We start from the raw sequence: 15,651 nt of genomic DNA on the forward strand, positions 1-15,651 counted from the left end.
CCTTTAACTGGGTGGAACAGTGCATCGTAGGGCAACAATTTTTGAACCAAGGTGCCTCAAAGGGGCTAACTTACAGAATGTGTCCAAAATCCAGGACCCATGACTCCCATGGAATTGAAATTTGGCAAACTTTATCAGACATTTTATGACATAAAATTATCATAAAACGACATAATACAAAATGTCATAAAACATTTCCTGTGGTCAACTCTTGATGTTTGATTGTGCTATACAGTTCAGTATGAATGGCAGGGGTTAATTTCAAGGCAGATACATCTCTGAACGTCTCCCTGAATTTTTAAGAAATTTCCCAGTGAAGGCAGTACATTAGAAGCTCTGCCACTGTTGAAGGCATTGAGGAATCTGGTAAAGAAATACCTCAGAAATGATGACCAAACAGGTCACAGTTTGTCTAGTAACTCTATATTCCCCAACTGTTGCTGTGGCAAATAGTCACGATTTTTGTCACAAATATTCATTTTATTAGGAGAGGGAAAAAACCCCAAAGAATCCCCAAGCAAGTTTTGAAAAATGTTGAATTGTGCAGTTAAACCAATATCTGAGAACCGTGTAGACATTTATGATTTCAGGTTGGCCCTGCATCTTTCATATTATCTTCCCCTTTATGTCAAAACATATGGATGTCTTCTTAGAATAAAGGCTCATATTTGTAGTTTAACTTCTATAGTGGCAATAGATGATTGGTCTTTTAACTTCACTCCACCAGACCCCACTTTGCTAGACAGGTTGCCTTCACTCAGTCTATGCATTGCTTGTTAGTAAACAACTGCTTGTTAATATATTTTAGAATATATTATTCAATTGTAATATACAATTTTGGGAAACCTGCATCTTCCAGAAGAGATGATTAGTAGATGTAGATTGCTAATTGATGATGAACCCTGAAATGCAAATATGGAAGTATTTTAAAATTGTTCGCCTTAAATTGATGAAGTTGGGCTCTTTACCACAATGGAAGGGAATGGAAAGATAAAAAGACATCCTGGCTCGTAGTTGGCAGGATTCGAACCTGCGCGGGGAAACCCCAATGGATTTCTAGTCCATCGCCTTAACCACTCGGCCACAACTACAACTGGAATAACAGCTGTTTTAAGATTGAGGAAAATAGGAAAATACTTGTCCCAACTTGCTTTCTCCTGTTTTGATTTTTCCCTTTTGTTCGACACTCTGCTATTTCTTCAGATGTATAAGAAACCCTGTTCAGATATACCTGTCTGGGGATATCACTGGCCTGATGCCAGGCTAGATCTAACAGCAAGATGTGGAATTTTAGGAATTTGGTTCTGGAGCAAATGGGCAAACTCACATAGGCTAAGTAGGTGTGATGTCTGGCCACAGCTCAGGCAGAAAATTGAGAAAGACTAGCTGATGAAGGGGATTTTTGAGGTGGGGAGAAGTATCCTATTTCTAAAGAATGCATTTCTGTAGTTTATCTTGAATCACATTATCTTGACTTGGGGACACAGATAAGCTATTTCCTGAGGAACAGTGCATGGAGACCTTTCTGTGTTTCCTGGGACCTCAGTAAGCAGGAAGTCTTCCCTTTGTTGAGCCTTCTGAGAAATAAAGAGGAAATTTACCAGGCCCATGAACCACAATCTCAAAAATTCCATAAACCACTGAACTCTACAGAAATGTAGAAAGCCAGCCACAACCAATCTTACTCATTTCTCCATAGAAGCAGAGTTTTCTGAGAAGATACCTCTGGCCTATGAAACTCATTGCTTTATGCAAGGTGCTTAGCTTGGTCATTGAATTAAGACATTTTCTGAGGTTTATGCATACTTTGTTCCACAAACTAGTGAAATAGCCAATCTGCTAAGCCCCCCTCCTCCAAAATACAAAAGTTAAGTCAAACTTAAACTATTGTACACAGTATGGATGTCTGGTCTTTCACTGACCTGGTTAAGAAAGTTGGCTGATAGATGGTTGCCTGTTTTGTTCTGCCTTCCTTCCCCAATGGCTTGCAATCCATGTGGGGTTTTTTGGCCATGCTGCTGGTTCATTATTGCTTTAAGGCAGTGTTTTTCAAACTTGGCAACTTTAAGATGTATGGACTTCAACTCCCAGAATTCCCTAGCCAAGTGGCTGAGGAATTCTGGGAGTTGAAGTCCACACATCTTAAAGTTGCCAAGTTAGAAAAAACTCTGCATTATTGCTTCAGAACCACCACTTCCTTGGCTCACTGTAGGACAGTTAGGAAGATGATAAGTCTTTCTTTAATGTACTTGAGGACATATTTATTTTTAAATGGGAAAGAGTTCAGATGCTGGAATTCTTGTAAACCCATACCTTTCTCCCCCCCCCCCCGCCAAATTCCCGAAGAGTCTTAGGAGAATCATGCCTGGAAAATAAATTACTTTTGTTTTAGGCAGCTGGTAAAGGGCATCCACACTCAATTTGGGTAAGCCTATGTAGGTTGACTTGTAGCCTCCACCTTGTTGACATTCCTTTTTGAGATGTTCCACTTCTCCACCTTGGAAACAATCCATTTCTCTCTGTGTGTCAGAATCTCTCCAGGTAAGGGGGTATGATGGCTTGATAGGTCTAAGTGTTTGTATAGTAAACAGGAGATCCTGGCTTGGAATCTCACTGGTTGCTCCCTTGTGTCTTGTTCATCCAAATAATTATTTCTTGTTCTCTGTGACCAAAGGCCGATCATTTTTCCCATCACATCTTAAGTCTATGTGGAGTGAAAAAATTTCTTGATGGTGAGCATCTTCTCCAGGGCCACTGTAATAATAATACAGGTTAATATTGTTATAGGCAATGTTTTAGTGATCTTTCTTTTCTTTTCTTTTCTTTTCTTTTCTTTTCTTTCTCTCTCTCTTTCTTTCTTTCTTTTAGAAGCTCCTTATTTTAACTCTCGTTGCTATTACAGTTGTAATGTTGTATCAGTTGTGATCTTATTCTGTAGTTGTACTGTTTACTTACAAACACATACTAAATATTGGTAGTCCTCATTTAGCGACCACAATTGGGATTGGCAACTTCATCATTAAGTGAAGTGGTTGCTAAGCGAAGCCACAACTGCTTATAATCTTATTGCAGCTTTCCTTTGCTCTATAGACCTGTGAAGGTCATAAATGCGAAGATTGGTCATAAAGTTACTTTTTCATCACCACTGTAACTGTGAACGGTCGCTAAACTAGGCAGTCGCTAAACAAGGGTTACCTGTAAAACCATTAAGTGTCATGTGAACCACAAAGCTAACAAACAAACTACTAGAGCAAGAGTGAATCTTGTTGAAATATTTGTATTGTATAGGTATTGATTTTTTAAAAATCTCAGCTGCCAATGGTTATTCATTTTGTATTTTTTGTTGTTCCTATCAGCCACTCAAAGTCACTCATCTGAGATGGGCAGCCATATGGAATGAATGAAGGAAGAACGGTTTCAATCTTTGTTTTTCCTCTCTCTTTATGGAAGAAAGGCCTACGGTAGTTGTTGGCAGCGTGCAGAACTACTGAGGGGGTTTAGTTTAGTTACTTAGTTATAACTTTCAGAGCAGGCTATCCATAATGTTTTTACAGGCAATAGTAAAAGTAAGTCTAATCTTTTATATACTACTTAGAAATCTAGATTCCCTGAAGCTTGCATCTAAGTAAGTAGGTTAAGGCTGCAGTTATCCAGAAAGTATCCGGACGATCCACAAGGAAAGGTATCAATGCAATCACTTTTGAACCTCGATTTATATGAAATATAAGCCAAGCAATAATATTTTTAGCAAAGGTTCCATGGTGTAATGGTTAGCACTCTGGACTCTGAATCCAGCGATCCGAGTTCAAATCTCGGTGGAACCTACTTTTTCCATTTACGTTTCCGGATTAATTGGTCTCCTCTTCTAGCTACCTCTCCGTAGGAACTTCAGGAAGGAGGATTTCTACTTTACTTCCGACGTTACCTTATTGGTTGGCAATCAGAAATCTTTCATCCAGAGCCTGCAAAAATCCAGTCAAGATGTGAGTGGGATTCTCTATAGTGTGCTGCCATCTAGTGGCCGTTTGGGTTTGTACAGGTTAGACCTGCTTAAAAAAAGGATCTTTCGGTGGCTTTCCGGATCGATGCCTATAGATACACACGCGTGTCCTGCAGGGTGGAGACTGCTGAAGTCAAGGACATCAGGTGCTAGAAAGCGGTTCTTAAAGTGCAGCCCCCCCGCAAGAATTTGGAGCCGAAATCCAGGGCTGCCTGGAGCAGAACAAACAGGAGCGACAACCGCGCTGGGAGAAGGTAGAATTCAGAAGTGAAATGTCATTTATGCCCAGAAGTGGGAACACTCTGGGCTGTTGAAAAAAATAAAATACGTGAGGAAGTGTATGCCTCTCGTGCACCGAGACGGAGCTCGTCCATTGCAACCGGATTTGCTTGAGAGCCTCAAGCAACGCTTGCGAAAATAAAATTGGGAAAATCTCAGCCTCCCCGTCGGGGAATCGAACCCCGGTCTCCCGCGTGACAGGCGGGGATACTCACCACTATACTAACGAGGAAAACCTGCTCGGCTCTTTCCGAGCAGGCTCATCAGAGCAACCCACCACTTGCAACTTAACGAAGCTAAAACGACGTCCTTCCCCTCTCGTCCCCAGCGCATCACGTCTGTATCTTCGGGCGGCTGAGTCTGCGGGTCCTGCTGCTTTAAGCCCAGAGAAGGGAACTGAATGTCAGAGCAAACCGCTACGCAAAGCGGGGGGGCGGTTAAGGAGACGCGCTCTCTGCCTATGCTCAGAGGCACCCCTTCCATGGCTACCGGGCAGGTCGGAAAGCCAGACTGAGATCTTACAAAATCTTTTAACCGTAATGCTTTTGTGCCCCAAGGAAAAGAGCCAAGGGGCGGGTGGGGAGCGGGGGAGCGTGCACGACCCTCGAGTTGGAGGCTCGATTCCCTCTACTTCCCCGGGCGTGAAAACCTGCATTTCGGGGCTGCCTTTTATTGCAGCCTGGACGGGACGATCCCGGAGCAAAGGCACCCCTTCGAAATGGGAGAGGCGGCGAGAGTGATGTCATAAGCCTGAGAAGGGGATGACGGGAAGCACCTTTGCAGGACGTGGCTCGTTGGTCTAGGGGTATGATTCTCGCTTCGGGTGCGAGAGGTCCCGGGTTCAAATCCCGGACGAGCCCATTTTCACCCAGCAGGCAATTTTTGCCCCCGACCCCTCCGTTGTAGGTTTTGCTGTTCTGGAACAAAAGAGAGCGCGAAGACGCTGAAGGAAGAGGCACCCGGAAGCTGGTTGCCGGGAAGGAAGGAAGGGCACAACCCCAAGCACGGGAGTTCTGGCCTATTGTTTCAGGGGTTGGTTTCCCCCGTCCATTTTGGAAGTTCGGAATGTGGCGAAGGCATTGAGGTGTTTATCTCAGGAGGAAGGTTGGGGCAAATCCTTGGCTGCAGCAATCTAGATAACCACTAGAAGGCAGGAACTTGGTAAGAAGCTGTGACTCTTTGCTGCCAGGTAGTGGTGGCATGATTTCTGCAGCCCAAATCTCATAGGCCAAATTGAATCTGCCTCCTCCTCCTTGTATTATAAAATAGAATATGTTATTATTAAATGGAATGGCAGCCAGGATGCACATCAGTTGTCCTGAGGATTTCATGCAGTATCAAAGATTTTATTTATTTATATATATTTATGTATGTATATCTCCTGCCAACCTAGCAGTTTGAAAACATGCAAATGGGAGAAGATTAATAGGTACCGCTTCGGCGGGCAGGTAACGACGTTCTGTTTAGTCATGCTGGCCACGTGACCACGGAAGTGTCTTCGGACAAACGCCGGCTCTTCGGCTTTGAAATGGAGATGAGCACCGCCCCCTAGAGTCGGACACGACTGGACTTCATGTCAAGGGAAACCTTTACCTTTTATGTATGTACTCTCCCCATGATTTGAATGCTTTCTTCTACTGATGCAGCCTAAAATTATATTTGCCATCAGTTTTCAGCTTCCTGTAACTTAGTAATTTCTGGTCCTGGACTTGAAATCAAGGTAATTAAGGTAGCTATCTGCAGTATAACAGGGCATCAGCATAAATTGTCCTCTGTGGTTGAGATTATAGCCTACCCTTCTTCAGCCTGATTTACCAGCAGACTGCTACTCCCAGAATTCCCAGGCTCTGACCTTGCCAGTTAGGAGTTCTGGGAACTGAAATCCCATATGAGTGGAGGCAAAGAGACTGAGCAAAGCCATTGAATTCTGCATAAATTGGAAATTGTGCATTGTAGTAAACTCCTTTTGGAACAAATAATACGAACAAGCAAACAATACAGTGCCAGGATAGAGGGTGTGCCAACTTTCTGGGCCATACATGGCCCTTGAGGACATTCAAAGAATTGGAAGGAAGCTTAGAAGTGATCTAGTCCAGCCGACTACTCAAAGCAGGATCTGCTAAAGCATTTCAGACCAGCCTGTTTTGACCTCTACTGAAGGGGAACCTACCATTTAATGGGGCAACCTATTCCATTGGCTCCTATGAGGAAATTTCTCCTAACTTCCAACCCTTAATCTACAAATCGACTCCCCACTCTAAGACAATCCATATCTGAAGGCTGCTACCAGATCTCCTGTTTGGCTTCTCTTCAAGTGAAACCAGTTCTTTTCACTGTTCCTCAGAGGACCTGAGTTCCAGTCGTCTCACCATCTTGGTAGCCATCCCCTGAACTATTCTAGTTTTAGACTGAGGTGCCCAAAGCTGGACACAGTATTCTGGTGGGGCCCTGACTAAGGCAGAGTACAGTGGGAAGATTACTCCCTGTGATTTGGACACTGTTCTTAATAAATCCTGGTATTCCCCATAGTAACATATGGCTGTGAGAGCTGGACCATAAGGAAGGCTGAGAGAAGGAAGATCGATGCTTTTCAACTGTGGTGTTGGAGGAAACTTCTGAGAGTGCCTTGGACTGCAAGAAGATCCAACCAGTCCATCCTCCAGGAAATAAAGCCAGACTGCTCACTTGAGGGAATGACATTAAAGGCAAAACTGAAATACTTTGGCCACATAATGAGAAGACAGGACACCCTGGAGAAGATGCTGATGCTGGGGAGAGTGGAGGGCAAAAGGAAGAGGGGTCAACCAAGGGCAAGATGGATGGATGATAGTCTAGAGGTGACGGACCCGTCCCTGGGGGAGCTGGGGGTGTTGACGACCGACAGGAAGCTCTGGCGTGGGCTGGTCCATGAAGTCACAAAGAGACAGAAGCGACTAAACAAATAAACAACAACATCACTAAGTTGCCTGATGTTCACCTTGTGATCAACTAAATACCCAGAATCTCCCCAGATTCAGAACTGCATTTCTCCCTGTTAAATTTAATCCGGTACATTTCAACCCATTGTCCAAGCCTGTCCAAGAGGAATGTAATTAATGTAATGCTAGTAAGAGCAAAAATCATTAAAGTTCCATTCATGTGTTACTATATCTTTGCTGATTTTCCTGTTACAAACCACTATGATTTTGAAGGCGCTTTGGGCCCTGTACTTTTAATCACCTGAATACCGTAAGATCGTTACATCTCCCATGTACTGTTGTAGTTTTTATGAACAAGGTGGTGGCACATTAGTAATCCTGCTTGGTTTGATTTTAAAAATCCAAATACTTGTGTAGGTCTAGAGAAGCACAGCTCCGAAATGAAGCAGTTAAACATAACCCAGGGAGTTAACAATGAAAGTACTGTTAATGCATTGGTCACTGATGGGCAGTGAAGAAATGTGTTCAATAAATTTCAGAGCAGCATCTGTAATAAAATGGGCTGAAATTAAGTTTCTTTTATGTACTGTTTTCATGCAGCAGCCCCAATTTATTTTTTGAAAGAACATTTGTAATCAGCTACCAATAGGGAGAAAAGGAGACTTGAGACAGCAATACTGTTCTCATTTAAGATTAGTTAAATTCCATTAATTCAGTGCACCCAGTATCTAGGAATGGCCAACTTAACTGCTGAGTATGCACATACTGGCTTCCAGTTGTTGTATATTTGGTATCCACCAAATTAAAATCTTTTCTAGATACAGCAAAGAGCTGCAGAAGCACACTGGGCCCATCATCCACTGGCCAATTGATCAAAACCATCCTCCATGAAGCTTTTGTTGTCGTTCTCCCCATTTTTCTGGTTTTAAACATTTGCCACCAAAGTAATATGACATAGAAAAATTAAAGTGCACAATAGAGTATAGAACGGCAGCTGTAGGCTAAGGGTAGTGTAGAGAATGGCGCTGTAGGCTCCGGCACCAAAAAATAAACGCTTTACTAGCAGAGGATGGTTTCGATCCATCGACCTCTGGGTTATGGGCCCAGCACGCTTCCGCTGCGCCACTCTGCTCCCCTCCCCTGCTACACAGCTCTTAAGCAGCAAGTTAACATTTCTCCGTTCGCTATTTTTAAATAAACGCAACAAAATCGCTAAGCACAAAACCAAATTGAAGGCAAAAGAGCAATCTTTTTGTGACTTTTTTTTCTTAGCAAAAGAAAAGGGTTTAACGAAGTGGAACAGCCCTCTTTCGACTATGGGGGCGGCCCTTAAAAGGGCCTTTTAGAGCAGAATTAACCGGAAAGAAACTTAGCCGCCGAACCCGTAGAGGGTGCGGCCCTGGCGCTTCAAGGCGTAGACCACGTCCATGGCGGTGACCGTCTTCCGCTTGGCGTGCTCGGTGTAGGTCACGGCGTCCCGGATCACGTTCTCCAGGAAGACCTTGAGGACGCCGCGAGTCTCCTCGTAGATCAGGCCCGAAATACGCTTCACGCCTCCGCGACGAGCCAGACGGCGGATCGCCGGCTTGGTGATGCCCTGGATGTTATCGCGCAGCACCTTGCGGTGCCTCTTGGCGCCCCCTTTCCCCAGGCCCTTACCGCCCTTTCCGCGACCAGACATCACTGCAACAAAACTCTCTCCTCAACCAGAAGAAGAATCCTGGCTGCAGGCACGCAAGTGCGTTATATAGAGAGCAGTCCGACCAGAAGGAAAACTAAGAGAAAGCCCGTACCACTTCCTGCCTCGAAGCAATGGCTGGTTAGTTTGATTTCACCCAGTCAGAAAAAGGCGCTCAATTTCAAACAAGCCAATCAGTGCATTTTCTGTTACTGCGAATAAAGCTATTGTCAAGACTGGCGGGGTTCTCCTTTTAGAAAATTGATTTCAGGGTGGCAATCAGTTTCAGGATGTTTTCGTATTATTTACAAGAGATGAACAGCTAACCCCCCCCCCCACAGGTGCAACTCAGAATTGATTTTGAATTGAATTATTGAATAACTAACAAATGTGTACCCATTTCTTCTTACATAGCTACGAATGGGATTTGAATATATATTATCCTAACATCCTTCCTGGAACAAGGTCATCATGACATACGGTAACAGCCTTTAGGATGGTAGACTTTCAGTAGGAAAGAAATCAAAACATTAGAGAGAGAGCCCCAAATCTGCACATTTGAATTTCTAATTAGCTTTTTTCTTCTGAAAGTCACAACATATTACAAAGTGAATAATTCTCATACATCCCATATAAATGATGGTTTATACAGAATGCTTTGAGGGGCAACTTTCTGGAAAAACATTCACAAAATACGTATCTATTTTCTGTCTGGCATCATTCTGCAAACATTGAATTAAATGTTGATTACATGCTCTTCCTTCTTCAAAGTAATCAGGGAGAGGGAAATATATATGTTTTACTAAAGTGAAAAAAAGATATGGTTTATTCCTCACCCAGTACCCTTAGCTCTATCAATTCTGATTAAAAATGGGCTGTAACTTGTCCTCATGACAGAATAGCCAATAAAAGGAAAGGTTAATAATACATCTGGATGTTATATATGTGTCTTAAAATTTAGAAGTGCTTATTTATGTGTGTGTGTTGTCAGTGGTTTTTCTTATAAGGTTTTTCACATTGTCTCTACCGCTTTTAAATAGTAAAATTCTACTTGTTTCACAATTTTATTTCTCCTCCCTTCCTTTTGATTGTCTTCCTAATTATGTGTAGTGTTACTTGTCAGCTGGTGTTTGTACATCAATTATACCCATATAAGTATGTCATGATTTTATATAAGTTGTTATTCTTAAAATAACAATGCCTTTTATATACCATATGCAGTTTTACTTTGGAATTTGTGTGTTATAGACTTTATTACTAGATTATTTATTATTTTCTATCCTGCCTGTAAGGTGAGCTGGGCTGAGAGAGGGGGACTGGCCCAAGGTCACCCAGCCAGCCTTCATGCCTAAGGTGGGACTATACTTTGTATATGTTTGAAATTATGATGGCAAGAAAGCGAATTTCATTTTTTTAGATAAAATAAAGCATCAGTTTTTGAACCATTCTTTGCTGTTCCTCCCCAAAATTTCTTAACTATATGGAAAACAGTTGTACAAAACTTTCCAAGTCCCTTTTAACTAAAGACACAATTCCTACATAGTGTTAAAAGTACTGGTAATATCTACCCACTCAGGATATGCCTTTTTTAAAAAAAACAAATGTGCAACACACAGCATATTTATGGGATTGCAGCCTATAGTCGTATGGAGTAGAACCACCACTGATTTTAAAACAGTTAATGTCCGTTACCTAAAACATGATTAAAGTTTTGATATACTGCAATTATGGAATAATTCTTAGCTCAGTGATTACTTTTCAGTGCTTTCTCAGTATTTTTAAGAGTAGCTACTTCAGATAGGCTTAAAGCAAACCACAGGTAGACACTGCAGTATAGTATGGTAAGTAAATCAAAGGCCTATTAATAGAATAGGAGGGATAATTGGCATAGGTTTGAAAAATTGGATCCTATTCACCCAGAGAGGAACCATTTTTTTAAAATTAAAATACACTGTTAAAATAACCAACTTTTACCAATATTTTCTTGCAACTTAGAACGTAAGCATACTGTTCGAACTATTACAAGATACACAAAGTGCATTTTACGTGACTTAAATGTATTGAATTGATGCAGACAATATTTCCAACGATTCTTTCATATTTTTGATTGTTTGTGCATCATTGCATACATCAAATGTGGGGGAGGAGACCCAGATGATTTACTTTCCAATACATATGGTCGACTTTTAAAGTAGGACCAGAGGGTTGCCCTTAAAGGACAGAAACGGACCAACAAATAGTCGGTAGACTTGCAACGAGAACCTGGCTTACTAGAAACATATATTAGCAACCCATTATTGGGCACAAGACACTTAAGAATCTTTTCGAAACTTTAAGCTCTTCCGTTGAGACGGTAGGCGGCTCTTAAAAGAGCCTTTGGGTCTGGTTGAGGAAACGCGTCTCAGGCGCGCCTACTTGGAGCTGGTATACTTGGTGACGGCCTTGGTGCCCTCGGAGACGGCGTGCTTGGCCAGCTCGCCGGGCAGCAGCAGGCGCACGGCCGTCTGGATCTCGCGGGAGGTGATGGTGGAGCGCTTGTTGTAGTGCGCCAGGCGGGAGGCCTCGGCCGCGATGCGCTCGAAGATGTCGTTGACGAAGGAGTTCATGATGCTCATGGCCTTGGAGGAGATGCCCGTGTCCGGGTGGACCTGCTTCAGCACCTTGTACACGTAGATGGAGTAGCTCTCCTTGCGGCTCTTCTTGCGCTTCTTGTCGCCCTTCTTCTGCGTCTTGGTGATGGCCTTCTTGGAGCCCTTCTTGGGCACCGGCGCGGACTTGGCCGGCTCGGGCATGCCTCTCACCGCAGAACTCCACCAAATTCAAACGAAAAAATACAGGGAAAAGCTGCAGAGCGAGCGCGGGAGTGAAGTCTGCGGTCCTTCTATTTATCGAACTCGGGAGCAAATCGAAGCTTGACGCCTCCGTCCGCTATTGGCCATTTTCGGCATCCGATCGTCACAATGAACACTCTTACGCTTTCGCATCTTCATTGGACGCTCGGCAGAAACCGCTGTTTCATTGGATGCCTCGGTTCCTTTCTATTGCCAGCCAATAGAAATCATCAGTCTGAATCTCCGGGAGAAAATAAAAAGGTAGCTGTAGCCGTTCTTGCAGCCATTCTCTTTTTAGACCTTCCAGTTCAGGGGGAGCGGCCTTGCTACGCGAGAAAAGGGGAAAAAAAAAATATGTCCGGACGCGGAAAGCAAGGCGGCAAGGCGCGGGCCAAGGCCAAGACGCGCTCGTCCCGCGCCGGGCTGCAGTTCCCCGTGGGCCGCGTGCACCGGCTGCTGCGCAAGGGCAACTACGCGGAGCGCGTCGGGGCCGGGGCGCCCGTCTACCTGGCCGCGGTGCTGGAGTACCTGACGGCCGAGATCCTGGAGCTGGCGGGCAACGCGGCGCGGGACAACAAGAAGACGCGCATCATCCCGCGCCACCTGCAGCTGGCCATCCGCAACGACGAGGAGCTGAACAAGCTGCTGGGCAAGGTGACCATCGCCCAGGGGGGCGTCCTGCCCAACATCCAGGCCGTCCTGCTGCCCAAGAAGACCGAGAGCCACAAGGCGAAGGGCAAGTGAGCCCGCCCGCCGCCACCGCCGCCCGCCCGCAACGACACCCAAAGGCTCTTTTAAGAGCCACCCACGCTTTCATGGAAAGAGCTGATAATTCGCTATTGAATCCCCTTTCAACTTTATATAGCCGAGCGGTTTGCTTAAATGCCTTTTAAAACTTGCCTCGTATTTGCTCTAGCGCAATGACAGCCTGAATTGAGGCGTCTTGGTGATCGGTGCGGGGAACAAGCTAGCTTTCTGAAACGTAGAGACCCGGCCGAATATTTAGCATTCGCTGCATCCCCTCCGTCTTTGAGTTTTTAGGGTAATTTAACCGGATGGCTTTCCTTTAGAACTGTTTCTCCAACTCGGCAGCTTTAAGATGGGTGGACTTCAACTCCCAGAATTCCCTAGCCAGCCTAAGGGCTGGGGAATTCTGGGAGTTGAAGTCCACCCATCTTAAAGCTGCCGAGTTGGAGAAACCCTTTATTTCGGTAGGACTTCTTGTCACGTTTTGTGCACGGGACTGCAGCCGGTCGCTCGACTTAATCTGCAACCCTTGTATGAAAATGTATTCGTCTGTGCTCCTCGGCGGAGCTCATTCTTCTAAATGAGACCAGTATTTACAAAGTAAGATACAGTGTTATGCTAAGGGATCCCAGTGTAGCCACACTAACGCAACAGCGTTACAATGGGACCGTGCTACAATCTTATTACTAAATCTTGTCGGCGGATCTTCGTTTTGCAGCGGTGGCCGCTTTGCTGCTCGCTGGGGCAGTTTGGAGGAGTTGGAAATTGATAGTTATAAGTTATCCGTTCTATCAGGCGAAAGGAGAAAACGATTGAGTAAGAGCTGCCGAAATAGCTCAGTTGGGAGAGCGTTAGACTGAAGATCTAAAGGTCCCTGGTTCGATCCCGGGTTTCGGCAGGAGCTTTTTCGTCCTTTCTCCAGAAAAGCAAAAGCGTTTGGGGGTGTTCCGTGCAACCTCAAGCCGCTGAAACCGAACGATCAGAACAAATTCACGCGTGGTGGGCTACCTATTTGAAACCACGGGATATAAAATCGGGTGAACTCAGGAGTTCATAAACTGAAATACATTGCAATGCCTGCTGGGAGATGTTCTAAAGATGTTACATTTGCTTGTTCCTTCATATCTATCATTATCAAAAACAAGAATAGTATATAAAAAGCTTAGGCCAGCCTCCCTTTACTCAAAGGGCAATAAAGGGGTGATGTTTTCAAACAGGTAAGCAGGGAGCATTTAATTTAAAACAGCAGAAGGATCAGTAAAGAAACAAAAAAATGAGTGGGGACCAATCACTCTTTCTCAGCCCAGCCTGCCCCATATTATAAAATGTAGGGATCACATTATGGGAAGCCCCATCTATTTCATCTTGAGCAATTGAAGGAAAAGTGGGGTGTAAGTCTAACAAAATCCAAGTAAGGATGCCAGCCTGGCACAGTTAGGCACAGCCCTTAGGCTCAATTCCAGCAAGTTGAACAACCTGGCCAAGATGGACCTGTTCCTCAAACCAAACTGGTTGGTAAACCAGGGATCCCCTCCAGCCAGCTCACATATCCTGCTTGAAAAGAAAAGGGCGGCTATATCTAGAGTAATGTTTTTCAAACTTGGTAGCTTTAAGATGTGTGGACTTCAACTCCCAGAATTCCCCAGCCACGCTTGCTGTCACTCATGCCTTGTTGGCCCTTGTTTGGACTACTGCAATGAAAGAGCATTATATACAGCAGCCTTGAAGACCGCCTAGTATATACAGCTGAATGCAGCTGCTCCAGTAGTCTGGGGTACCAACTGGTTTGCTCATGCAATTCCATTACTTCTAGAGCTGCACTAGGTCCCCTCTGGCTTCCAAATGCAATTCAAGATGATGGTTGTCACCTTTAAAGCTCTGTGTGGTTCAGGATCTGAGGATCTGCAGGATCCTAGAAGTAGCTTCAAATCTGGAATCTCCAAGGATCATGGGGACAGGCCATCTTTGTTGCTGCCCCTCTCCTCTGGAATAGCATTCCCCCAAGGTCAACTGGTCTCAACTCTGTTAGGTTTTTGAAAAGCAATTTAAGACCTGTTTTGTTTTTTTAGAGATCCTTCAGGATTTAATGTGTCTGAATATGACCTTTCAAATTTAGGGGGGTGGGGGGAGTTTGTTAATTGGTTATGGTTTTTTTCCAGATTATGCTGCTATTCTTGCTATATTGTTTTTAATGTTGTTACTGAATTCAGGAATGTGTGCTCCTGAAAGTCAGATGCAATTGAATTAGCATATAAGCCAAATCACTAAGAAAATAAACGTTCAATTGATATATGGTTGCTTGGTGTCAAGTGAAAATATGATTGTACAACTGCAGCTGGTTTAAGGTTTTTTTTAAAAAATCCCAATCTTTCCGATACTGACGTAGGAACTTAACTGGACAATGGAGGAATTGTATGATCATTTCTGAAATATCCTCAACACACTCTTAAGATGCATCTACTGTGTCTTTATTTTTATTCATTTTATTTCAATTATGCAAGAAAATGGCATTCAAGCTATATAGCTCTAATGATACTCAGTTGTTTCCTAAAGCAGAATGTGTTCAATAAGATCCAACCAATGGTCCTTCTGGTCTCCAAGGTTGAACCAAAAGCTATTCTACTCTGAATAAGCTAATTCACAGCCTTGTTGAATTTTGTTGGGAAGAAACAACACCTAAAGCTGTTTCTTCATACATATTATGGCCTGTATTTACAGTCACTCAAGATGTTGTGATTTAAACAGGAAGGAGGGAACCACCATGCAGCTGGTTAAGGACAGTTTGTGGAACTAGCAACTCCATTTATTTCTGCCTGCCTAGTAAGATTGGGCACAGTGGGTACATTCCATGTCCCTTCAATAAAAGAATGCCATATATGGGGACCTAGGAAGCAGGGCTCTTCTATCGGGGCACCTGCCCCCTGGATAGCATTTCCCTACTGATCCATATGGCTTCCACCCTGATGTTCTAGGAGTCTTTGAAAACTTGCTTTGTTCCAGGCCTGGGGAGAAGTTAGTTGCTGACTCCTCATCTGTCTTTTTCAGGATGTTGTCTTTATTTCTTGTAGACACGCACACTTTTTCTTCTGTTTTCTTGTTCTTTAAAGTATAATCCACCCTGAGTCATCTGGAGTTGGGTGTCCTCAAAAGAAACAACATGGGGGGCCCTTTGCTGGGTGTGTTCAGAAAGACAGAAAA

The 15,651-nt window shown here is 43.9% G+C and overlaps 2 protein-coding genes and 6 non-coding genes across 8 annotated transcripts; 4 read left to right on the forward strand and 4 right to left on the reverse strand.

The window, feature by feature from the left end:
- Positions 1-1,009: 1,009 nt before the first annotated feature.
- Positions 1,010-1,091, reverse strand: TRNAS-AGA (transfer RNA serine (anticodon AGA)). Its single transcript has one exon. It is a non-coding gene; the product is annotated as a tRNA-Ser (tRNA).
- A 2,661-nt stretch (positions 1,092-3,752) lies between these two features.
- Positions 3,753-3,824, forward strand: TRNAQ-CUG (transfer RNA glutamine (anticodon CUG)). The gene has a single exon. It is a non-coding gene; the product is annotated as a tRNA-Gln (tRNA).
- A 615-nt stretch (positions 3,825-4,439) lies between these two features.
- On the reverse strand, positions 4,440-4,511 carry TRNAD-GUC (transfer RNA aspartic acid (anticodon GUC)). Its single transcript has one exon. It is a non-coding gene; the product is annotated as a tRNA-Asp (tRNA).
- A 556-nt stretch (positions 4,512-5,067) lies between these two features.
- TRNAP-CGG (transfer RNA proline (anticodon CGG)) lies at positions 5,068-5,139 on the forward strand. Its single transcript has one exon. It is a non-coding gene; the product is annotated as a tRNA-Pro (tRNA).
- A 3,118-nt stretch (positions 5,140-8,257) lies between these two features.
- Positions 8,258-8,329, reverse strand: TRNAM-CAU (transfer RNA methionine (anticodon CAU)). Its single transcript has one exon. It is a non-coding gene; the product is annotated as a tRNA-Met (tRNA).
- A 2,927-nt stretch (positions 8,330-11,256) lies between these two features.
- On the reverse strand, positions 11,257-11,667 carry LOC134495847 (histone H2B 1/2/3/4/6-like). Its single transcript, XM_063301512.1, has one exon. It carries the CDS (start codon positions 11,665-11,667, stop codon positions 11,287-11,289), a length of 381 nt encoding a protein of 126 aa, XP_063157582.1. The 3' UTR covers positions 11,257-11,286.
- Positions 11,668-12,060: 393 nt separating this feature from the next.
- Positions 12,061-12,467, forward strand: LOC134495846 (histone H2A type 2-C-like). Its single transcript, XM_063301511.1, has one exon. It carries the CDS (start codon positions 12,061-12,063, stop codon positions 12,448-12,450), a length of 390 nt encoding a protein of 129 aa, XP_063157581.1. The 3' UTR covers positions 12,451-12,467.
- An 811-nt stretch (positions 12,468-13,278) lies between these two features.
- Positions 13,279-13,351, forward strand: TRNAF-GAA (transfer RNA phenylalanine (anticodon GAA)). The gene has a single exon. It is a non-coding gene; the product is annotated as a tRNA-Phe (tRNA).
- Positions 13,352-15,651: the final 2,300 nt, after the last annotated feature.

Source organism: Candoia aspera, chromosome 4, assembly GCF_035149785.1.
Source record: "Candoia aspera isolate rCanAsp1 chromosome 4, rCanAsp1.hap2, whole genome shotgun sequence".
Lineage (NCBI taxonomy): Eukaryota > Metazoa > Chordata > Lepidosauria > Squamata > Boidae > Candoia > Candoia aspera.